This window comes from Entelurus aequoreus, linkage group LG05 (assembly GCF_033978785.1).
Source record: "Entelurus aequoreus isolate RoL-2023_Sb linkage group LG05, RoL_Eaeq_v1.1, whole genome shotgun sequence".
Taxonomy (NCBI): domain Eukaryota; kingdom Metazoa; phylum Chordata; class Actinopteri; order Syngnathiformes; family Syngnathidae; genus Entelurus; species Entelurus aequoreus.
This window is the reverse complement of record NC_084735.1, coordinates 2,233,958-2,259,449: the sequence shown is the minus strand read 5'-3', so window position 1 is coordinate 2,259,449 and position 25,492 is coordinate 2,233,958. Positions and strand designations below refer to the sequence as shown.

The 25,492-nt window shown below is 35.5% G+C and overlaps 2 protein-coding genes across 2 annotated transcripts in view; both read right to left on the bottom strand.

The window, feature by feature from the left end:
- Window positions 1-3,788, bottom strand: part of LOC133650020 (rho guanine nucleotide exchange factor TIAM1-like) — a 192,464-nt gene extending 188,676 nt beyond the window's left edge. The window contains exons 1-3 of the mRNA XM_062046767.1: window positions 3,642-3,788; window positions 2,766-2,884; window positions 2,414-2,479 (exon numbers count right to left, since the gene is read on the bottom strand). The gene's annotated coding sequence lies outside the window, so the exon portion shown is untranslated. The remainder of the gene's footprint in view (window positions 1-2,413; window positions 2,480-2,765; window positions 2,885-3,641) is intronic.
- A 5,442-nt stretch (window positions 3,789-9,230) lies between these two features.
- sod1 (superoxide dismutase 1, soluble) lies at window positions 9,231-25,031 on the bottom strand. Its single transcript, XM_062046766.1, has 5 exons — window positions 24,891-25,031; window positions 21,804-21,900; window positions 21,668-21,737; window positions 9,664-9,781; window positions 9,231-9,572 (listed from the first exon to the last, which is right to left on the bottom strand). Exons 1-5 carry the CDS (start codon window positions 24,960-24,962, stop codon window positions 9,465-9,467), a joined length of 465 nt encoding a protein of 154 aa, XP_061902750.1. The 5' UTR covers window positions 24,963-25,031; the 3' UTR covers window positions 9,231-9,464.
- Between the last annotated feature and the right edge of the window lie 461 nt (window positions 25,032-25,492).

Below are 25,492 nucleotides of genomic sequence, written 5' to 3'. Positions count from 1 at the left end.
CGCTGCGCTTGTTGAGGGATGACAAGTCTGGGCGGTATATGATAAACAGTTTCTCTTTTAAGCATAGGTTGCATCTTTTGTTACCACTGTTGTAAGGTGTGCTGGATGCAAGAATTTGCCATGTTATTGAGTATTCAACATTATTGTCTTTGAGATTCCAAATGTGTTTGCTGAGTTCTGTAGTGTTCCGGAGTCTTTTGCATCTGAAAGAAGCCTTGTGATTGTTCCATCTGGTTTTGATATTATATATATTATGTGTATATATATACACATATATATAATTATTTTTGCAATATTTTTTTAACTAAAAAATTTAAATCAGACAATATTTATTAAGACAAAATATTGTGAGGAAATGTATCATTTTACCAGGATAAAGTCAGTAATTTTTTTCAATGATTATTACAATTTGATATTTAGTTTTTGCAATATTTTTTATGCAATATTTTCCCTCAAAAAAAACATTTCAAAGTGGAATATTTGATGTGAAGTAATCGGAGCCTTAAATAGGTCAATAATTCATAACAACGTTGATTTTGATTCATTATTATTTCGTGAGCAATGACAGTTTTACTTAGTTTTTTGGCCACCACAGGTCTCTCGGAAACGCTACATAATTTTTATATATATATATATATATATATATATATATATATATGTATGTATATATATACATATATATATGTATATATATATATATATATACATATATATATATATACATATACATATACACATTATATATATATATATATATATACACATACATATACACATTATATATATATATATATATATATATATATATATATATATATATATATATATATATATATATATATATATATATATATATATATATATATATATATATATAATTATTTTTTAAATATTTTTTTAACTAAAAAATTTTAATCTGACAATATTTATTAAGACAAAATATGGTGAGGAAATGTATCATTTTACCAGGATGAAGTCAGTAATTTTTTTCAATGATTATTACAATTTGATATTTAGTTTTTGCAATATTTTCCCTCAAAAAAAACATTTCAAAGTGGAATATTTGATGTGAAGTAATCGGAGCCTTAAATAGGTCAATAATTCATAACAACGTTGATTTTGATTAATTATTATTTCGTGAGCAATGACAGTTTTACTTAGTTTTTTGGCCACCACAGGTCTCTCGGAAACGCTACATAATTTATATATATATATATATATATATATATATATATATATATATATATATATATATATATATATATATATATATATATATATATATATATATATATATATATATATAATTATTTTTTAAATATTTGTTATTTTAATTTTTTTTAACCAAAACATTAAAATCAGACAATATTTATTAAGACAAAATATTGTGAGGAAATGTATCATTTTACCAGGATAAAGTCAGTAATTTTTTTCAATGATTATTACAATTTGATATTTAGTTTTTGCAATATTTTCCCTCAAAAAAAACATTTCAAAGTGGAATATTTGATGTGAAGTAATTGGAGCCTTAAATAGGTCAATAATTCATAACAACGTTGATTTTGATTCATTATTATTTTGTGAGCAATGACAGTTTTACTTAGTTTTTTGGCCACCACAGGTCTCTCGGAAACGCTACATTATTTATATATATATATATATATATATATATACATATATATATATATATATATATATAATTATTTTTTTAATATTTTTTATTTTTATTTTTTTAACTAAAAAATTTAAATCAGACAATATTTATTAAGACAAAATATTGTGAGGAAATGTATCATTTTACCAGGATAAAGTCAGTAATTTTTTCAATGATTATTACAATTTGATAATTAGTTTATGCTTTTTTCAACCTACTTAGTGGCCTAATGTGTACTTAGTGTCCGCCCTGAGATGGGTATGTTGGGAGTTCAAACCCCGGCCGAGTCATACCAAAGACTATAAAAATGGGAGCCATTACCTCCGTCAGGGGTTGGAATTGGGGGTTAAATCACCACCGCTGCTGCTCACTACTCCCCTCACCTCTCAGGGGGTGATCAAGGGTGATGGGTCAAATGCAGAGAATAATTTCGCCACACCTAGTGTGTGTGTGTGACTATCATTGATACTTTAACTTTACTTTAATATGAGATATTATCTTATTGACTTTTGCGTTTCGGCCTATACTGGGATTTACCCCTTTAAAATGACCAATATATTTAAACTTCTTACAGTATATCCTTAAAAAAATAGAATCCATTTTCATCATAGAGCTTTTTTTTTATAAATCAAATTGCTTTCCTCAGTTTGTATAAAAATGTACTTTGTTCTGCATGTTTTCTTGTATTTAAAATACTTTTGTACCTCCATATTTGGCCATTGTTTCCTTCGGGGTGTTTTGACACAATTTGTAACTGACCCGTGTATGTTCTGTCCAGAAAACCCTCGCCCAGGGAGATCAGAGGCAAGGAGTTCCAGTCGATTGCTGCGGGGAAAAAGGGGATAAGAATGAGAGAGCAATACAGGGCGAGCATGACATGAAGTGTGTGTGTGGTAAACAACGCGGGGCCACAGCTGCTCACTTTAATAACAGGCCAGAAAGAAGCACGGATCCAATTCCAGCATCCAAACCCTCCAATCATAAAATGGTATTTATATTTCAGTCGCTCAGCCGCGTGTGACATGTTCATCAAATGTTTTCATGTGTGCGCAACCGCGGTTAATAATTCACGGGGAACAATGGCCATCAATATTTGAGTGTGTGGACTTACTGCCTCGCTCGCTTTTCAGAAGAGCTCAGTTTTGGATGGAAGATGACAAACAGTGAGTGGGAATGTTGGGATGATGATGATGAAGCATCTTGTTGCCAGGTGAGGCTCGACGTCACCACCTGGTGGACGATACCGTGCAGTGCAGCACACGTCAGAATGTTTTTTTGGAATTCAATGTTTTAAAACTACAATAAAAAATTGTCACTCTTACACAGAGGAACTATACAATAAAAACATACATTCCAAAGATAGGATTTCTATGATACACTTACTTCCGAAGTATACAACATTATCGGCGACAGTTCATTGAACCTTTTAGTCATTTAAAAAAATTAATAAATAAATAAATAAAAAAGCTCCTCATAGAAGGCAGTCCTAACAAATTAAAATACAGTAGACATACATACGCAAATTATTGTATTATTTAAATGACACGTAATTGTAGAATTCAGGTTGGATTTCGTCTTACCGCCATTGCTAATGCTAGCATCGATGCTAGCCCGCTTAGCCAAATACTACTTCCGGTAGGAATGATTACGCAGTAAAAAAAAAAGGCATTTTGACTATAAAATGTTGTAACCTATTTTTATGGACTTGCCTCTTTGTGATGTTAAGTTGCTGTTATAAGCTGTTATACAGTACATGCAAAACTCCGCTCCACCACAACGTGCCACCACTTCCGCTCTTCAAAATAAGAGCTCAAGGCATTTATATACTGTATAACAGCTTATAACAGGAACTTTACATCACAAAGAGGCAAGTCCATGAAAATATGTTACAGTGTCCTTATTTAGACTCCAGGTGGACGACATTCTACTTAGCCTGACAGAGAATTAGTTTGATGTTCCATCTTCAGAGTAAGGTGGCTAAACTTACTGGAAAGATTGCCCGTGTGCTAGAAAATGGATGATCCAATGGTGACGTCATTGGATTTCGATCTCAAATTCTTTATATTTTACTTTAAAAATTAACATAAACAAATTGTAAGTATTATTGAAATTTACGTAAATATAATTTGTAGAATCAAAAATTGGTTCGGTCTTGCCCGTGTACGCTGCGTCATTGCTAATGCTAGCAACAATGCTAGCCCGCCTGGCCAAATACTACTTCCGGTAGGAATGATTACGCAATAAAAATGGCATCGATTACTTTTGACCATAAAATGTTAAACACGTCCTGATTTATACTCCTGGTGGACGACATTCTACTTACCCTGAAAAAGTATTAGTTTGATGTTCCATCTTCAGAGTAAGGTGGCTAATCTTATTGGAAATAATTACATTGTAAAGTCATTGGATTTAAATGTCGAGTTATATTTGACTTTAAACTTAACATACAGAAATTACTGTAAGTATTATTGACACGCCATACGTAAATATAATTGGTAGAATCAAAATTGGTTCGGTCTTTCCCGCATAGACATGTTATAAGGGTACGCAGCATGGAGCGCTACTGCCTACTGGCGCTGGCGAGACGCGGGGCCGCCATCTTGGAGTGGTGATCCGCTCCACTCAGTGCAATTCATTTGGCAGGAGCAATGAACTAATTCATTTTACCTCACTGAATACCACTGATTTTCACACGCTTTGTTGTCATATGTGTAGCTATGATAAAGGACACATGTTTTATTATTCATAGTTTGCTTAACAGTAATAGAATATTCTTATATGCTATAAATGACCAGATCAAAACTGGGACTATAATCCCAGAGAAGGGGGAAAAAAACGGCCAGCTATTTTTAAATTGAAGAAACAATATGATTAGGTTATATATACATGCTACATAAACAATGTATGAATACATTAGATATCTATATATCTTATAGACTGTATCTCTGTTGCTGCAGCAGCAGAGTTTATTCTGTTTTGACACTTTGTATTGATATTTTGTATTACATTCTTCCCTTAAATTATGTTTACAGTGATTGTTTTATATATATTTTTATGTATGTTGCTTTGGATAAAAGCATCTGCCAAATACTTCAACATAAACATATAAAAGCTAGACTAAATTTAGACTTGTATAATACTGTATAACCACTGTCCATATATTAACCCCACACACACACAATCTGGACTGTGGTCCTAACTTTTACCCCTGTTGGCTTTATCAATCTTTATCTTCATTTATTTCAACTTTATATTGTTCAAGTATGACTTTTAAATGAAATGTAATTAATTTCATTGACAAGCAATTCTATTATGGTCATACTCTAGTTTGCTAGCGACTACGATTTCAGTACTATTGAAGAACTTTGCTCCTTCTCAACTCTGTGCTACTATTCTTTTCACAAAATACAACCAATAGTACGTTAATGTTAAATCTTACTTGTGAAAAGTAATCCCCCGATTCCTATTCTCAACAGTCCACTCATTTGAGCAGGAAAACGCTGAACACCATCTTTGTTGTCTACCTGTCAACTGTCAGTTTAGCATCTTTGTTTTCTACCTGTCAACTGTCAGTTTAGCATCTTTGTTTTCTACCTGTCGACTGTCAGTTTAGCATCTTTGTTTTCTACCTGTCAACTGTCAGTTTAGCATCTTTGTTTTCTACCTGTCGACTGTCAGTTTAGCATCTTTGTTTTCTACCTGTCAACTGTCAGTTTAGCATCTTTGTTTTCTACCTGTCAACTGTCAGTTTAGCATCTTTGTTTTCTACCTGTCAACTGTCAGTTTAACATCTTTGTTTTCTACCTGTCAACTGTCAGTTTAGCATCTTTGTTTTCTACCTGTCAACTGTCAGTTTAGCATCTTTGTTTTCTACCTGTCAACTGTCAGTTTAGCATCTTTGTTTTCTACCTGTCAACTGTCAGTTTAGCATCTTTGTTTTCTACCTGTCAACTGTCAGTTTAGCATATTTGTTTTCTACCTGTCAACTGTCAGTTTAGCATATTTGTTTTCTACCTGTCAACTGTCAGTTTAGCATCTTTGTTTTCTACCTGTCGACTTGTCAGTTTAGCATCTTTGTTTTCTACCTGTCAACTGTCAGTTTAGCATCTTTGTTTTCTACCTGTCGACTGTCAGTTTAGCATCTTTGTTTTCTACCTGTCAACTGTCACTTTAGCATCTTTGTTTTCTACCTGTCGACTGTCAGTTTAGCATCTTTGTTTTCTACCTGTCAACTGTCACTTTAGCATCTTTGTTTTCTACCTGTCAACTGTCAGTTTAGCATCTTTGTTTTCTACCTGTCGACTGTCAGTTTAGCATCTTTGTTTTCTACCTGTCGACTGTCAGTTTAGCATCTTTGTTTTCTACCTGTCAACTGTCAGTTTAGCATCTTTGTTTTCTACCTGTCAACTGTCAGTTAACATCTTTGTTTTCTACCTGTCAACTGTCAGTTTAGCATCTTTGTTTTCTACCTGTCAACTGTCAGTTTAGCATCTTTGTTTTCTACCTGTCAACTGTCAGTTTAGCATCTTTGTTTTCTACCTGTCAACTGTCAGTTTAGCATCTTTGTTTTCTACCTGTCGACTGTCAGTTTAGCATCTTTGTTTTCTACCTGTCAACTGTCAGTTTAGCATCTTTGTTTTCTACCTGTCAACTGTCAGTTTAGCATCTTTGTTTTCTACCTGTCAACTGTCAGTTTAACATCTTTGTTTTCTACCTGTCAACTGTCAGTTTAGCATCTTTGTTTTCTACCTGTCAACTGTCAGTTTAACATCTTTGTTTTCTACCTGTCAACTGTCAGTTTAGCATCTTTGTTTTCTACCTGTCAACTGTCAGTTTAGCATCTTTGTTTTCTACCTGTCAACTGTCAGTTTAGCATCTTTGTTTTCTACCTGTCAACTGTCAGTTTAGCATCTTTGTTTTCTACCTGTCAACTGTCAGTTTAGCATCTTTGTTTTCTACCTGTCAACTGTCAGTTTAGCATCTTTGTTTTCTACCTGTCAACTGTCAGTTTAGCATCTTTGTTTTCTACCTGTCAACTGTCAGTTTAGCATATTTGTTTTCTACCTGTCAACTGTCAGTTTAGCATCTTTGTTTTCTACCTGTCGACTGTCAGTTTAGCATCTTTGTTTTCTACCTGTCAACTGTCAGTTTAGCATCTTTGTTTTCTACCTGTCAACTGTCAGTTTAGCATCTTTGTTTTCTACCTGTCAACTGTCAGTTTAGCATCTTTGTTTTCTACCTGTCAACTGTCAGTTTAGCATCTTTGTTTTCTACCTGTCAACTGTCAGTTTAGCATATTTGTTTTCTACCTGTCAACTGTCAGTTTAGCATATTTGTTTTCTACCTGTCAACTGTCAGTTTAGCATCTTTGTTTTCTACCTGTCGACTTGTCAGTTTAGCATCTTTGTTTTCTACCTGTCAACTGTCAGTTTAGCATCTTTGTTTTCTACCTGTCGACTGTCAGTTTAGCATCTTTGTTTTCTACCTGTCAACTGTCACTTTAGCATCTTTGTTTTCTACCTGTCGACTGTCAGTTTAGCATCTTTGTTTTCTACCTGTCAACTGTCACTTTAGCATCTTTGTTTTCTACCTGTCAACTGTCAGTTTAGCATCTTTGTTTTCTACCTGTCGACTGTCAGTTTAGCATCTTTGTTTTCTACCTGTCGACTGTCAGTTTAGCATCTTTGTTTTCTACCTGTCAACTGTCAGTTTAGCATCTTTGTTTTCTACCTGTCAACTGTCAGTTAACATCTTTGTTTTCTACCTGTCAACTGTCAGTTTAGCATCTTTGTTTTCTACCTGTCAACTGTCAGTTTAGCATCTTTGTTTTCTACCTGTCAACTGTCAGTTTAGCATCTTTGTTTTCTACCTGTCAACTGTCAGTTTAGCATCTTTGTTTTCTACCTGTCGACTGTCAGTTTAGCATCTTTGTTTTCTACCTGTCAACTGTCAGTTTAGCATCTTTGTTTTCTACCTGTCAACTGTCAGTTTAGCATCTTTGTTTTCTACCTGTCAACTGTCAGTTTAACATCTTTGTTTTCTACCTGTCAACTGTCAGTTTAGCATCTTTGTTTTCTACCTGTCAACTGTCAGTTTAACATCTTTGTTTTCTACCTGTCAACTGTCAGTTTAGCATCTTTGTTTTCTACCTGTCAACTGTCAGTTTAGCATCTTTGTTTTCTACCTGTCAACTGTCAGTTTAGCATCTTTGTTTTCTACCTGTCAACTGTCAGTTTAGCATCTTTGTTTTCTACCTGTCAACTGTCAGTTTAGCATCTTTGTTTTCTACCTGTCAACTGTCAGTTTAGCATCTTTGTTTTCTACCTGTCAACTGTCAGTTTAGCATATTTGTTTTCTACCTGTCAACTGTCAGTTTAGCATATTTGTTTTCTACCTGTCAACTGTCAGTTTAGCATCTTTGTTTTCTACCTGTCGACTGTCAGTTTAGCATCTTTGTTTTCTACCTGTCAACTGTCAGTTTAGCATCTTTGTTTTCTACCTGTCGACTGTCAGTTTAGCATCTTTGTTTTCTACCTGTCAACTGTCACTTTAGCATCTTTGTTTTCTACCTGTCGACTGTCAGTTTAGCATCTTTGTTTTCTACCTGTCAACTGTCACTTTAGCATCTTTGTTTTCTACCTGTCAACTGTCAGTTTAGCATCTTTGTTTTCTACCTGTCAACTGTCAGTTTAGCATCTTTGTTTTCTACCTGTCAACTGTCAGTTTAGCATCTTTGTTTTCTACCTGTCAACTGTCAGTTTAGCATCTTTGTTTTCTACCTGTCAACTGTCAGTTTAGCATATTTGTTTTCTACCTGTCAACTGTCAGTTTAGCATATTTGTTTTCTACCTGTCAACTGTCAGTTTAGCATCTTTGTTTTCTACCTGTCGACTGTCAGTTTAGCATCTTTGTTTTCTACCTGTCAACTGTCAGTTTAGCATCTTTGTTTTCTACCTGTCGACTGTCAGTTTAGCATCTTTGTTTTCTACCTGTCAACTGTCACTTTAGCATCTTTGTTTTCTACCTGTCGACTGTCAGTTTAGCATCTTTGTTTTCTACCTGTCAACTGTCACTTTAGCATCTTTGTTTTCTACCTGTCAACTGTCAGTTTAGCATCTTTGTTTTCTACCTGTCGACTGTCAGTTTAGGCTGCTCGCCGGCTCCTCATCACCACTTGAAGATGGCGGCCCAACTTCTCACGTCACAGCAACCAATGTTGCGTTTACTTATAACATGTCTACGGTGTACGCTGAGTCATTGCTAATGCTAGCCCGCTTAGCAAAAAAAAAATACTTCCAGTATGAAAGATTACGCAATAAAAATGGCGTCGATTACTTTTGACTATAAAATGTTACCAAACATGACCTTTTACTTGGACAGCATGCTACAAAATATGACTTCTGGGTCACATCTCCAGTTATATAGTGGCCAATCACATTGTAAATACGAATCAACTTGTGAAGTTTTTGGATTTAAATGTAGTTCTTGATATCAAACAGTTGTATTTATTTTAAATTACAAGGCAAAAAATAAGCATGAGGTTAACATGTGACCTGACAGAATCCTAAAAAGTGAGCATCATGAAGATGAACTTTATTCAACTTTGTCAGTTTACAACTTGTTAAGGAGCTCGGCAGAAGAAAGAATAGCTTGTAAAGTAAGAAGAGTGGAAATACTGGTTGCTTAGCAACACCTGAGGCAACAAAACAACAACACAGCTTCACAACGCTACACAAACACACTTAGTAGTTTAGTTGGTCTTTGAAGTGCTTTGGGAAGAAAGACTCCATGTTTTTTGGAGGGAAAAGCTTTACTGAGTGATGCCGATCACTCCGCACGCCAGACGTGAGCCGGCATTGCCGGTCTTTAGGCTTTCCTCGTTGCCTCCTTTGCCCAGGTCGTCAGCTTTCTCGTGGATCTGCGGACAAAACCCGCACGCCACGGTGAAAAGACGACAGGTGCAAAAGATACATTCCCGTCACGGAAGAAGAAGAAGAAGAGGAACTGACCACCATGGTTCTGCCGATGATGGAGTACTGGCCAGCGAGGGAGATGACATTATCTGCGATGTTGATCTTGGCCACGTTGTCCGGGCCTGCCGTCACGTTGCCAAGGTCCCCCACGTGTCTGTGGGACGTACCAAAACACAAATGTCACTGCTTTAAAGACAATATTTCACACAACTCATCTAAACGACAGCACTATTAACACAATCAGTTTTCAACTTTATTTAGTTACAAACTTGTATTCACATCAAGGGATGGAAAGTCCATTATTGTCCTCCGCTTGAATAAACGGGTGCAAAGCAAAACATACTCAGTGGCCTAGTGGTTAGAGCAGGGGTAGGGAACCTATGGCTCTTTTGATGACTGCATCTGTCTCTCCGATAAATCTTAGCTGACATTGCTTAACACGATAAGTAACGAATGATTCCGCTGATAATCAGTGTTAAAAATAACGTTCAAAATTAAAAACATTCTCATACATTTTAATCCATCCATCCGTGTTCTATCGCACCTGTTCAAGATGTCGCATTAATATTTTATTTACTTTTGGTTAGCTTCAGAATAACAATGTTATTAAAAAGAATAAGAGACTTATACTCTAAAAATGTTAGTCTTACTTAAAGGCCTACTGAAAGCCACTACTAGCGACCACGCAGTCTGATAGTTTATATATCAATGATGACATCTTAACATTGCAACACATGCCAATACGGCCGGGTTAACTTATAAAGTGACATTTTTAAATTCCCGGGAAATATCCGGCTGAAACATCGCGGTATGATGACGTATGCGCCTGACGAAGTCCGAGTAACGGAAGTTATGGTACCCCGTAGAATCCTATACAAAAAGCTCTGTTTTCATTTCATAATTCCACAGTATTCTGGACATCTTTTGCAATTTGTTTAATGAACAATGAAGGCTGCAAAGAAGACAGTTGTAGGTGGGATCGGTGTATTAGCAGCGGACTACAGCAACACAACCAGGAGGACTTTGTTGGAGCGCTAGCCGCGCTAGCCGCCGACTTCACCTTGACTTCCTACGTCTCCGGGCCGCCAAACGCATCGGGTGAAGTCCTTCGTCCTTCTGCCGATCGCTGGAACGCAGGTGAGCACGGGTGTTGATGAGCAGATGAGGGCTGGCTGGCGTAGGTGGAGAGCTAATGTTTTTAGCATAGCTCTGTGCAGTCTGGATGCTAAGTTAGCTTCAATGGCGTCGTTAGCACAGCATTGTTAACCTTCGCCAGGCTGGAAAGCATTAACCGTGTATTTACATGTCCACGGTTTAATAGTATTGTTGATTTTCTATCTATACTTCCAGTCAGGGGTTTATTTATTTTGTTTCTATATGCAGTTAAAGCACGATGCTATCACGTTAGCTCGTAGCTAAAGCATTTCGCCGATGTAAAAGGCACTGAATGTCCATTTCGCATTCTCGTCTCTCATTTTCAAGAGGATATAGTATCCCAGGTGGTTTAAAATACAAATCTGTGATCCACAATAGAAAAAGGAGAGAGTGTGGAATCCAATGAGCCAGCTTGTACCTAAGTTACGGTCAGAGCGAAAAAAGATACGTCCATCACTGCCTCTCAAGTCCTTCACTGTAACGTTCCTCATCTACGAATCTTTCATCCTCGCTCAAATTAATGGGGTAATCATCACTTTCTCGGTCCGAATCTCTCTCGCTCCATTGTAAACAACGGGGAATTGTGAGGAATACTAGCTCCTGTGACGTCACGCTACTTCCGCTACAGGCAAGGCTTTTTTTTTTTTATCAGCGAGCAAAAGTTGCGAACTTTATCGTCGATGTTCTCTACTAAATCCTTTCAGCAAAAATATGGCAATATCGCGAAATGATCAAGTATGACACATAGAATGGATCTGCTATTCCCGTTTAAATAAAAAAAATCATTTCAGTAGGCCTTTAAAAATGCACTTATTTAGTTGTATTCGGTGTTAAAAAATATCGGTAACACTTTAGTATGGGGAACATATTCTCAGTAACAGACCCACACTGATGGAGATGCGGGCTTGCAAACAACTTTGCTCCAACAATACTTCCATTGTCAATGTTCTTTTCACTCATGGACCAGAGTTGCAGGTTTCATGTTATTTTCTGCACGACGACTCATTTAGGCAAGACAGACAGATCAGCGTTTCCCATAAACTGTCAAGATACCTGTGGCGGTGGGGGCGTGGCTATGGGCGTGGTCAACATGACATCGAGTAATTTACTACAATGATTTGATTTTCTCTAAAAAGGCTCAAAAAATGTATACTTACTAATTAATAATAACAGTTTTGTTTTAAACGTCCATCCATCCATTTTACAATATAATTACAACACTTTATGTACATATTTATATACAGATTTGAACAATAAGTTATTCACTGAAATATATTTATTAATTGTGGTTCTTACAAAAAATATATCTTATAAAATATAAAAGCTAAAATGTCTCTTAAAGCTCTGCCCCTTTAATTAGTGCATACTAAATAATTTAACTTTAGCCTACTACTACAAGCATATTATTTACCAGCAACATAAAGTGAAACAGAGGCAGAGGTGTCCTGCCACAGTCAGTAACAAATAAACATAAAACAGTAGTGGTGGTAGATAGACACAGAGCTTCATCAAACATCTGATCCACTGAACAAAGAGCTCCAAAAATGTTGAACTTTAGACTGCCATCAGTTTTACTCCCTACACTTAACCATGTGTTTCCTACTGCCTGCACACTTTGCACCCTTTGTTATATACACATGTTGTGTTTCTAATAGAAATACATTTAATAAAGTCAAATACAAATAAGGCAACAAGAGAAGTATCCTACACTTCTCTTTTGTAAAGTAAATGTGAACAGCCGATATGGGCATCTACATCTACTATATGATTTGCCTGCTGGAGAGGACCAAAAAAAAAAAAAAAAAAAAAAAAAAAAAAAATTTATTTTTTATTTTTATTTGTGACGAACGTAATTCTTTCGTGGCGGGCCGCCACAAATAAATGAATGCGTGGGAAACACTGCAGATTTGTTTATAGAGCACAATTCCTACACCAGGCAATTCAAAACTGCTTTACAGGAAAATTAAGAAGCCAAAAATAAAATAATTTCAAATTAAAATGTCAAAACACTATAAACAATCAGTGGTCATGGCATGGGGACTTGTCGGGCCGTGCCAGCAACTTATGAGTTCCAGGTTTGATGCCATCCAAGTCACTGCCGTTGTGCCCTTGGGCAAGACACTTCGTCCTTGCCCCCAGTGCCGCTCACACTGGTGTAGGAATAGTTAGCGGTGGTTGCCGGTTTGTGCCTGCAGACCCTCCGACCACCGCCACAAACTGGCAGCTGTGGCTACTAATGTAGCTTACCACCACCCCGTGTGAACATGGAATGAATGAATGATGGCTTCTCACTTCTCCGAGCACTTTGAGTGTCTAGTGTATAAAAAAGGGCTATATACAGTAAATGTAATCCATTATATTTATATTAAATTCAAGTGTTTTCAGCCTGGATTTAAACATTGCCAGGCCCATCTCACATCTTCAGGAATATTATTCAAGATTTTAAAACAAATGCATTCCGTATAAGTTTGTTTTATGTTGGCAATGTTTAGATTACCTGACATGTTAGCTACTTCGCTTTGTTTATAATTTCTATTTTCTATTTCCTGCTGGATCTACTCTCTATTTTATGCTGCTGCTGTCACATATACTGTACAGCAGGGGTCACCAACGCGGTGCCCGCGGGCACCAGGTAGCCCATAAGGACCAGATGAGTAGCCCGCTGGCCTGTTCTAAAAATAGCTCAAATAGCAGCACTTACCAGTGAGCTGCCTCTATTTTTTAAATGTTATTTATTTACTAGCAAGCTGGTCTCGCTTTGCTCGACATTTTTAATTCTAAGAGAGACAAAACTCAAATAGAATTTGAAAATCCAAGAAAATATTTTAAAGACTTGGTCTTCACTTGTTTAAATAAATTCTTTTTTTTTTTTTTACTTTGCTTCTTATAACTTTCAGAAAGACAATTTTAGAGAAAAAATACAACCTTAAAAATGATTTTAGGATTTTTAAACACATATACCTTTTTACCTTTTAAATTCCTTCCTCTTCTTTCCTGACAATTTAAATCAATGTTCAAGTAAAAAAAAAATTGTAAAGAATAATAAATACATTTTAATTAAATTCTTCATTTTAGCTTCTATTTTTTCGACGAAGAATATTTGTGAAATATTTCTTCAAACTTATCATGATTAAAATGCAAAAAAATTATGGCAAATCTAGAAAATCTGTAGAATCAAATTTAAATCTTATTTCAAAGTCTTTTGAATTTCTTTTAAAATTTTTGTTCTGGAAAATCTAGAAGAAATAATGACTTGTCTTTGTTAGAAATATAGCTTGGTCCAATTTGTTATATATTCCAACAAAGTGCAGATTGGATTTTAACCTATTTAAAACATGTCATGCAAATTCTAAAATTAATCTTAATCAGTAAAAATTACTAATGATGTTCCATAAATTCTTTTTTAAATTTTTTCAAAAAGATTCGAATTAGCTAGTTTTTCTCTTCTTTTTTTCGGTTGAATTTTGAATTTTAAAGAGTCGAAATGGAAGATAAACTATGTTTCAAAATTTAATTGTCATTTTTATTTGTGTTTTCTCCTCTTTTAAACCGTTCAATTAAGTGTAAATATCATTAATTATTAATAATAACATAGAGTTAAAGGTAAATTGAGCAAATTGGCTATTTCTGGCAATTTATTGAAGTGTGTATCAAACTGGTAGCCCTTCGCATTAATCACTACCCAAGAAGTAGCTCTTGCTTTCAAAAAGGTTGCTGACCCCTGCTGTAAATACTGATATATTGTACATGGTCATTGGTATATATGTTATAGACATAATATAATATATCTGTATACATATTATTCTGTACACATATATACATGTTGGATTTTTTTATCGCTATATTAGTCTATTTATACCTGCATTGTCCTTTCCATCCTTACACTTTCCATCATTGTGACTGAGCTACTGTGTTGAACAATTTCCCTTGTGGATCATTCAAGTTTGTCTAAGTCTAAACAGGCTGAAAAAAAATGTATTTAAAAACTGTACATACGACAACTGATAGTATTTTATCTACGCTTTGATTTTAACTTCACGTTTATGTATATTTGATTTAATGTTTTTCATTTGAATTAGGGCTGCAACTAACGATTAATTTGATAATCGATTAATCTGTCGATTATTACTTCGATTAATCGATTAATGATCGGATAAAAGAGACAAACTACATTTCTATCCTTTCCAGTATTTTATTGAAAAAAACCAGCATACTGGCACCATACTTATTTCGATTATTGTTTCTCAGCTGCTTATAAATAAAGGTTTATTTCAACAAAACAAAAACAAAACAAAAAATTTTTTTTTTTTTTTTTAAAGCCTCTGCGCATAGCATAGATCCAACGAATCGATGACTATATTAATCGGCAACTATTTTTTATAATCGATTAGTTGTTGCAGCCCTAATTTGAATTAATTTAATTTAATTAATTTTCTGCAAATCACGTCGAACTGCCTTGCCTACTCTGATGGCACGTCAAATGGAGTGACTTAATCCAAAAGATGGCGCCATTGTGATACGGTGTCGGCGCAGTTTCAGTACAAGCAGTAAGTGTGCCACACACTCGCTGAGGCGTCATTTACCCATCACTGGCCAGAAGCATGGTCATGAAGAAAAGCTGAAACATTTATATGAACAACAGAAAAAGGGAATTAAATATATGGGTAATGTTTATTTAGCCTTTCCATGAGACTATTTTATTAAAAATTACATCACGGGTGTGTATTGTAGCGTCCCGGAAGAGTTAGTGCTGCAAGGGCTTCTGGGTATTTGCTCTGTTACGGTGCAGATGTTCGTCATTCTTGTTTGGTGTGGGTTCACAGTGTGGCGCATATTTGTAACACTGTTAAAGTTGTTTATACGGCCACCCTCAGTGTGACCTGTATGGCTGTTGACCAAGTATGCCTTGCATTGACTTGTGTGTGCGAAAAAGCCGCACATATTATATGACTGGGCCGGCACGCTGTTTGTATGGAGGAAAAGCGGACGTGACGACAGGTTGTAGAGGACGCTAAAGGCAGTGCCTTTAAGGCACGCCCACAATATTGTGCAAATAGGGAGAAATTCGGGAGAATGGTTGCCCTGGGAGGGGCACTGAAATCCGGGAGTCTCCCGGGGAAATCAGGAGAGTTGGCAAGTATGCCCTACGTCCGTGTTTTACCAGATATGTACCGCTCCGTACAGCCGATAATTGCAGATATTGGACATCTCTAATTTATTACCATAAATAGATTGCTGATAAAGCATTTATAGGCCGATAATTGCAGATATTGGACATCTCTAATTTATTACCATAAATAGATTGCTGATAAAGCATTTATAGGCCGATAATTACCGATATTATCGGACATCTCTAATTTATTACCATAAATAGATTACTGATAAAGCATTTATAGGCCGATAATTGCAGATATTATCGGACATCTCTAATTTATTACCGTAAATAGATTACTGATAAAGCATTTATAGGCCGATAATTGCCGATATTATCGGACATCTCTAATTTATTACCATAAATAGATTGCTGATAAAGCATTTATAGGCCGATAATTGCAGATATTATCGGACATCTCTAATTTATTACCATAAATAGATTGCTGATAAAGCATTTATCGGCCGATAATTGCAGATATTATCGGACATCTCTAATTTATTACCATAAATAGATTGCTGACCTGAGGACGACACAAGGTTTTACCTAGAGATGTCCGATAATAATCGGCCTGCCGATATTATCGGCCGATATATGCGTTAAAATGTAATATCAGAAATTAGCGGTATCGTTTTTTTTTATTATCGGTATCGTTTTTTTTGTGGTTTTTTTGGTTTTTTTAATTAAATCCACATAAAAAACACAAGATACACTTACAATTAGTGCACCAACCCAAAAAACCTCCCTCCCCCCATTTCTTTCGGTTATCAATATTCTGCTTCCTACATTATATATCAATATATATCAATACAGTCTGCAAGGGATACAGTCCGTAAGCACACATGATTGTGCGTGCTGCTGCTCCACTAATAGTACTAACCTTTAACACTTCATTTTACTCATTTTCATTCATTACTAGTTTCTATGTAACCGTTTTTATATTGTTGTACTTTCTTTTTTATTCAAGAAAATGTTTTTAATTTATTTATCTTATTTTAATATTTTTTTTAAAAAAGTACCTTATCTTCACCATACCTGGTTGTCCAAATTAGGCATAATAATGTGTTAATTCCACGACTGCATATATCGGTATCGGTTGATATCGGTATCGGTAATTAAAGAGTTGGACAATATCGGCATATCGGATATCGGCAAAAAGCCATTATCGGACATCCCTACTTCTGGTCCTTATTTTCAATTGGTAATAAAAAAGTATCAACAAATGTTGACATCGACCGATATAAAACACTTTTCAGCCGTATCGCAAAATACAAAATGTTGTCATTTTCATGTCAACAAAGCAAGCGCTCATAAAAGTAAGACTCTTCTTCTCAAAACGTGCTAGCTCGATGCTAATTTACATGAAATATGCCATATACATGCTACCGATTAGCATTAGCTGTGTTATGTTAATGTATTTATTTTTATTTTATTCCTTTGTTTGATTTTTTATGAATGAAGTAAATAAATAAATGAAAAAAAAATGAAATTAGCGATTTTACACGCCGATTTAAAACACCTCCAAATAGAGATGTCTGATACTTTATCGGCCGATATATGCGTTAAAATGTAATATCGGAAATTATCGGTATCGTTTTTTTTATTATCGGTATCGGTATCGTTTTCTTTTTTTTTGTTTTTTTAATTAAATCAACATAAAAAACACGGCCTGCCAATATTATCGGCCAATATATGCGTTAAAATGTAATATCGGAAATTATCGGTATCGTTTTTTTTTTATTATCGGTATCGTTTTTTTTTTTGTTTTTGTTTTTTTTTATTAAATCCACATAAAAAACACAAGATACACTTACAATTAGTGCACCAACCCAAAAAACCTCCCTCCCCCACAAAAGGGTTGTTTCTTTCTGTTATTAATATTCTGCTTCCTACATGATGTATCTATATATATCAATACAGTCTGCAAGGGATACAGTCCGTAAGCACACATGATTGTGCGTGCTGCTGCTCCACTAATAGTACTAACCTTTAACACTTCATTTTACTCATTTCCATTCATTATTAGTTTCTATGTAACTGTTTTTATATTGTTTTACTTTCTTTTTTATTCAAGAAAATGTTTTTAATTTATTTATCTTATTTTACTAATTTTTTAAAAAAAGGACCTTATCTTCACCATACCTGGTTGTCCAAATTAGGCATAATAATGTGTTAATTCCACGACTGCATATATCGGTATCTGTAATTAAAGAGTTGGACAATATCGGAATATCGGATATCGGCAAAAAGCCATTATCGGACATCCCTAGTTTTACCTAACATTAGTCAAAATTGTGATTATTATTTTGGCAGCAACCCGCAGAGGGCGCAGCACACCTACCGTATTTTTCGGACTAAGTCGCAGTTTTTTTTTCCATAGTTTGGCCGGGGGTGCGACTTATACTCCGGAGCGACTTACGTGTAGGGATGATACTCAAAATCGGTTTTCCCGGTTGTTCAATAAGAAAAGAACCGAGTCCTCGGACTCGAATCCCATTTTGAGAACCGGTACCCGTTATCGAGACCACTATAGTAAAGAAAAAGAGTTGGTTCTTTATTCGAATCCCGTCCCGACCAGAAATGCTCCGTGTGACATCACAAGAAATGACGTCACGTAGCTCAGTCATTAGGCGCAGATAGTGAAAGCAGGAAAACAATGGACGGGAAAAAGCGCTCCAAGGTGTAATAAAGTTCAAAACAAAAGCTATAATCCATCGAATAACTTTACTGAGAGATTTGAGCAGGGTAAAACACATGACCAACACTTTTACCACCAAGCGGAAACATAGCAACCAGGCTAGCAACGCACCTCCTTTACGGCAGCTGTCGCAACCTTCTTAAAACAACCGCAGCACATACATATATATACAACAACGCAGCACATACACATATATACAACACCGCAGCACATACATATATATACAACACTGCAGCACATACATATATATACAACATATCTCCCTTTTTGAACTTTTGTTTTTCTTTCCTTGTAAACGTTACAAAATCACACTGTAGATGTGTTGTCTGTCTAATTATAAATAATGCAGATGAAGCGTGTTGGCTGAGTTGTTGACGTTTACTTTCACAGCGTGCTCATAATAACCTGAGTCTTAGCTGCCGGGTGGCGACATGCAACAACACTACCGCGCATGCTCGTCACTCCCGTTGCATGCTGGGTAGTGTAGTTATATTCCCTAGCTCGTAACATCACATCTTTCCCCCTATAAAGAAACATTTTAACTCAATAAAGTGCATTTCTTTTTTTAGCTTTAACTTTTTTTTTAGAATTGTAACCACATATTTGCAAACAACTTTTCTCTTCATAGAATTTTCTTTCAATAAAGAAATAAAGTGCAGAAATGCCAAAAGCATCATAACTAGGGATGTCCGATAATGGCTTTTTGCCGATATTCCGATATTGTCCAACTCTTTAATTACCGATATCAACCGATATATGCAGTCGTGGAATTAACACATTATTATGCCTAATTTGGACAACCAGGTATGGTGAAGATAAGGTACTTTTTTTAAAAATTAGTAAAATAAGATAAATAAATTAAAAACATTTTCTTGAATAAAAAAAGAAAGGACAACAATATAAAAACAGTTAGAATGAATGAAAATGAGTAAAATGAAGTGTTAAAGGTTAGTACTATTAGTGGAGCAGCAGCACGCACAATCATGTGTGCTTACGGACTGTATCCCTTGCAGACTGTATTGATATATATTGATATATAATGTAGGAAGCAGAATATTAATAACAGAAAGAAACAACCCTTTTGTGTGAATGAGTGTAAATGGGGGAGGGAGGTTTTTTGGCTTGGTGCACTAATTGTAAGTGTATCTTGTGATTTTTATGTGGATTTAATTTATAAAACAAATTTTAAAAAAAGATACCAACAAAAAAAAAAAACGATACCGATAATTTCCGATATTACATTTTAACGCATATATCGGCCGATATTACCGGACATCTCTAATCATAACAAACAGTTATGTCAAATAGCAGCAGAAGTGCACTTTTTGGAGAGCTGTATTATTTTCAGTTTTGTGCCCAAGGGACTGATTTTATTTAACACTATATTATTATTTATACACCTATAGTGATCACAGAGACAGCTTGTTTTTGTGTTACTGTATATATTTGTTTCTCTGAAAAATCCCACTTAATATACTTTGGGTAACAACAGTCAATATTTATTTATTTAATTTTATTTTTTTAGGGGGGGTAACAGTCAATATTTATTTATTAGATTTTATTTGTTTCTTATATGATAAAAGTGAGCTTTTGTTAAACCAAATATTGTGCATTTTTTTTCCATATACAACAACCTATCTGGACTCCATAAGAGAATCGATAAGGAATCGGTTCGATAAGAGGATTCGATAATAGGCTCGAACTGGATAATTTCTTATCAAACATCATCCCTAGTTATGTGTGAAATTAACACATTAGCGTAAAATATCAAATATTATTTAGCTTATTGACGTAAGAGACTAGACGTATAAGATTTCATGGGATTTAGCGATTAGGAGTGACAGATTGTTTGGTAAACGTATAGCATGTTCTATATGTTATAGTTATTTGAATGACTCTTACCATAATATGTTACGTTAACAGTGTTTTTCAACCACAGTCTGGTGTGCCGTGGGAGATTATCTAATTTCACCTATTTGGGTTAAAAATAGTTTTTGCAAACCAGTAATTATAGTCTGCAAATTATGTGTTGTTGTTGTTGTTGAGTGTCGATGCTGTCTAGGGCTCGGCAGAGTAACCATGTAATACTCTTCCATATCAGCCTGTAGCTAATTGCTTTGTAGATGTGGGAAACAGCGGGAGGCAGCGTGCAGGTAAAAAGGTGTCTGATGCTTAAACCAAAAATAAACAAAAGGTGAGTGCCCCTAAGAAAAGGCAGTGAAACTTAGGGAAGGCTATGCAGAACGAAACTGGCTACAAAGTAAACAAAAACAGAATGCTGGACGACAGCAAAGACTTACTGTGGAGCAAAGACAGCATCCGAATGTACATCCGAACATGACATGACAATCAACAATGTCCACACAAAGAAGGATAAAAACAACTGAAATATTCTTGATCGCTAAAACAAAGTAGATGCGGGAAATATCGCTCAAAGGAAGACATGAAACTGCTGCAGGAAAATACCAAAAAAAGAGAAAAGGCCACCAAAATAGGAGCGCAAGACAAGAACTAAAACACTACACACAGGAAAACATCTAAAAACTCCAAATAAGTCATGGCGTGATGTGACAGGTGGTGACAGTACACCTACTTTGAGACAAGGGCTATAGTGATGCATGCTTGGTTATGCTTTAAATTCATATTCAACAATTGCGACAACGACTTTTTACTGTCAACTGAGTTTCGTTTTTTTTAGGATTTCTGCTGGTGGTGTGCCTCCGCGTGTGCCTTGGCTCCAAAAAGGTTGAAAAACACTGCATTAACATACCAGGCACGTTTCTCAGTTGGTAATTTATGCCTCATATAACATACACTTATTTAGCCTGTTGTTCACTATTCTTTATTTTTAAATTGCCTTTCAAATGTCTATTCTTGCTGTTGGCTTTTATCAAATACATTTCCCCAAAAAATGCGACTTATACTCTGAAAAATACAGTATGTTGCAGCAGACTAGAGCTAATAAATGATAGTCTCACAACAGGCAAAGGTGTGCGCTCACCTGAGAGGACAAAATCCCAGCCAACATGACTTACCGCACCGTATCTTTTGGGCCGGCGTGAGTCTTGTCGTGGGGGTTGAAGTGGGGGCCGGCACTGACGCAGCCTGATCAACACACAACACCGTGATTCCTGTTTCACATTTACACCTTTTTATCCCAGCGGCGCTTACCGTTAGTGTTGTCTCCGTAGGCGTGCACGTGGAAGCCATGCTCCCCGGGCGTGAGGCCTTTGATTTCACCCGTCAGCTTCACCGGGGACGAGTCGTTCTAAAGCAGATCGACAACATAATTGACTACAGCGCTCACCTGCGTGACAAAATGTAGACACTATTTTATTCAGCGGCACAGTCTAAAAGTACCAGGGTTGTCAAAGTTAAAGGCCTACTGAAAGCCACTACTAGCGACCACGCAGTCTGATAGTTGATATATCAATGATGACATCTTAACATTGCAACACATGCCAATACGGCCGGGTTAACTTATAAAGTGACATTTTAAATTTCCCGGGAAATATCCGGCTGAAACGTTGCGGTATGATGACGTATGTTGGGCTGCAACAACTAATCGATTATAAAAATAGTTGCCGATTAATTTAGTCATCGATTCGTTGAATCTATGCTATGCGCATGAGCAGAGGCTTTTTTTTTTTTTTTTTTTACAGTATTTTCCGCACCATAAGCCACACCTAAAAACCACAAATGTTCTCAAAAGCTGACAGTGCGGCTAATATTAATATTTATTTTCATAAAGTTTAGGTCTCGCAACTACGGTAAACAGCCGCCATCTTTTTTCCCCGTAGAAGAGGAAGCGCTTCTTCTTCTACTGTAAGCAACCGCCAAGGTGAGCACCCGCCCCCGTAGAAGAAGAAGCGCACGGATATTACGTTTCATTTCATTTGTCTGTTTCTGTAAAGACCACAAAATGTCTCCTACCAAGAGACACGCGTACAAGGTTCCACTGACTTTTGATATTAATGTGAACCGCACTGTGGATACAACGGGAACACGTACGGTGAATATCCGTTAGCTTGCCATGCTAACGGCCAGAAACTTCCACCCACGGTGATATTCAAAAGGAAGACCTTGCCAAAAGAGAACTTTCCAGCCGGCGTCATCATAAAAGCTAACTCGAAGGGATGGATGGATGAAGAAAAGATGAGCGAGTGGTTGATAGACGTTTACGCGAAGAGACCGGGTGACACCGAAGAAGAGGGATTTGTGGATGAGGAATAACTTCAGAACATGAGCTTTAAATGTTTATTTTGTGTGTTGTGTGACATTAACGTTCGAGCAACGTTAAATTATTGATGTTGCTATTGCTCTGCACTATTTTGAGTGTTACTATTTTTGTGATCGCACATTTGCACATTACATTTTGGGAGTGAACAGAGTTGTTAGAACGCTGGTTTGTAATATATTATTAAAGTTTGACTGACCTATCTGACTGTTTTTTTGACATTCCCTTTAGCGTAGCGTAGGTGCGGCTAATAACACGGTAAATAGGTAAACAAAGTTTTGAAATATGCCATTCATTGAAGGTGCAGCTTACAACACGGGGCGGCTTATGGTGCGGAAAATACGGTAAATAAACCTTTATTTATAAACTGCAACATTTACAAACAGCTGAGAAACAATCAAAATAAGTATGGTGATAGTATGCTGTTTTTTTTCAATAAAATACTGGATAGGATAGAAATGTAGTTTGTCTCTTTTATCCGATTATTAGTCGATTAATCGAAGTAATAATCGACAGATTAATTGATTATCAAATTAATCGTTAGTTGCAGCCCTAATATATATATATATATATATATATATATATATATATATATATATATAGGCTGCAACTAACGATTAATTTGATAATCGATTAATCTGTCAATTATTACTTCGATTAATGATGAGATAAATGAGACAATTTCTATCCTATCCAGTAATTTATTGAAAAAAAACAGCATACTATCACCATACTTATTTTGATTATTGTTTCTCAGCTGTTTGTAAATGTTGCAGTTTAAAAATAAAGGTTTATTTAAAAAAATAAAAAAATTATATAAAAAAAAACTTAGCGCATGCGCATAGCATAGATCCAATGAATCGATGACTAAATTAATCGGCAACTATTTTAATAATCGAGTAGTTGTTTCAGCCCTAATTATTCACACACACACACACCCACACCCTATTGCATTTTTTTTATTTTATTCCTGCACTACCATAACAAAATTTCGTTCTTATCTGTGCTGTACATTTCAAATTTGAATGACAATAAAAAGGAAGTGTAAGTCTAAGTCTATTAATAACAGAAAGAAACAACCCTTTTGTGTGAATGAGTGTAAATGGGGGAGGGAGGTTTTTTGGGTTGGTGCACTAATTGTAAGTGTATCTTGTGTTTTTTATGTGGATTTAATTTAAAAAAAAAAAAAAAACCATACCGATAATATCAACAGGCCGATATTATCGGACATCTCTAAATGTAATGTACATTTATAAATCAGATTTCAAAATAAAATCCACAAGGGAACAATTTCCCTTGTGGATCATTAAAGTTTGTCTAAGTCTAAAATAAATGACATTCCCACAATCAACAGGCTGTCAGCAACAGATGACACCTGCTGGCAGACAGGAACGTCTCTGGGAGAATCATTAAATAAGAAAAACTAGTGAAAAACAAAATACCAGATGCTAATAATCTTATCGCAATGCTTTTATTTTTTTGTGTCCGCTTGTGCTGCTTTTTAGCAGGGCTGAGCCAATGTAGGCAATGACGTCACGTCATGACTCAGCAGTTTTAAATATATTCAACGTCTGCCGATAAACGCATTTTAATATCACTTCATTTGCACAGATGGTAAACCAATAGAATATGACGCTTACATAAGACAGTGTTTTTTTTAAAATTATTATTATTAAGTGCGACGGAAATGACGGCCTTACGCAACAGGCGTCAATCATTAAAACCGTGTGCAAAAGTTACAAGTTCAGTTGAACAAACAACACAATAGTGTTAGTAACCGCCACAAACGACAACATAATTGTGTTACACGCCTGGACGGCGGAAGTACAACATTTTTGTGCACGCTAACGTCACTTTTTATTGAACTAATTAAGAGTCCTGCCTTAAAGGAAGACTTTATCAACATTCTAAACAGGCACTAAAATGGACAACTATGCTAATATAGCACGCTAGCAATGACACGCCGTAACTCGAACGCCTCTAAATGGCAGTTTAGTCCATTTAAGTGTGAAACGACTCACGTCCTGCTCGAAGAACACAGTGCCGGAGGTGTCCCCGGCTCCTTTGAGCACACAAACAGCTTTAAGGGGCATCTTTGCGGTAGTTTGAGGAGAGAATACTTCGTTATGTCGCTGTTGCTGCTGCTGCTGCGACTCATTTGACAACCGAACTTTATATGCTGCACAAAGAGGGCGGGCTTTAACAACAGCCAATCACAGACGAGCATCGTCAACCTCCCAGCTTTTGGATTGGTCAGTGTGGATTATTGACCGACTGTGATATAATAAACCGTTCCTCCCTTGGCGCTGTTTTGTACTGTTTTTGTACTTACTTTCATTATTATTTCTCAACTATTTGTAAATGTCCGAAATGTATAAATAAAGGTTTATTAAAAAATAAAATAATAATAATAAATTATTATTATTTTTATTTTATTTATAAATAAAGGTTTATAAAAATAATAATAATAATAATAATAATAATAAATTATTATTTTTAATTTTATTTATAAATAAAGGTTTATAAAAAAATTAAAACAATAATAATAATAACAATAATCAATTATTTTTATTTATTTTTATTTTTATTATAAAGGTTTATAAAAATAATAATAATAAAATAA

What these genes read in the sequence shown, in the direction of transcription:
- sod1 (XM_062046766.1), bottom strand. Translation starts at nt 24,962, where the DNA reads ATGCCCCTTAAAGCTGTTTGTGTGCTCAAAGGAGCCGGGGACACCTCC. An exon ending in CTGTGTTCTTCGAGCAGGAC is followed by an intron (nt 21,901 to 24,890) that starts GTGAGTCGTTTC and finishes GATCTGCTTTAG; the next exon opens with AACGACTCGTCCCCGGTGAA. An exon ending in CTACGGAGACAACACTAACG is followed by an intron (nt 21,738 to 21,803) that starts GTAAGCGCCGCT and finishes TGTGTTGATCAG; the next exon opens with GCTGCGTCAGTGCCGGCCCC.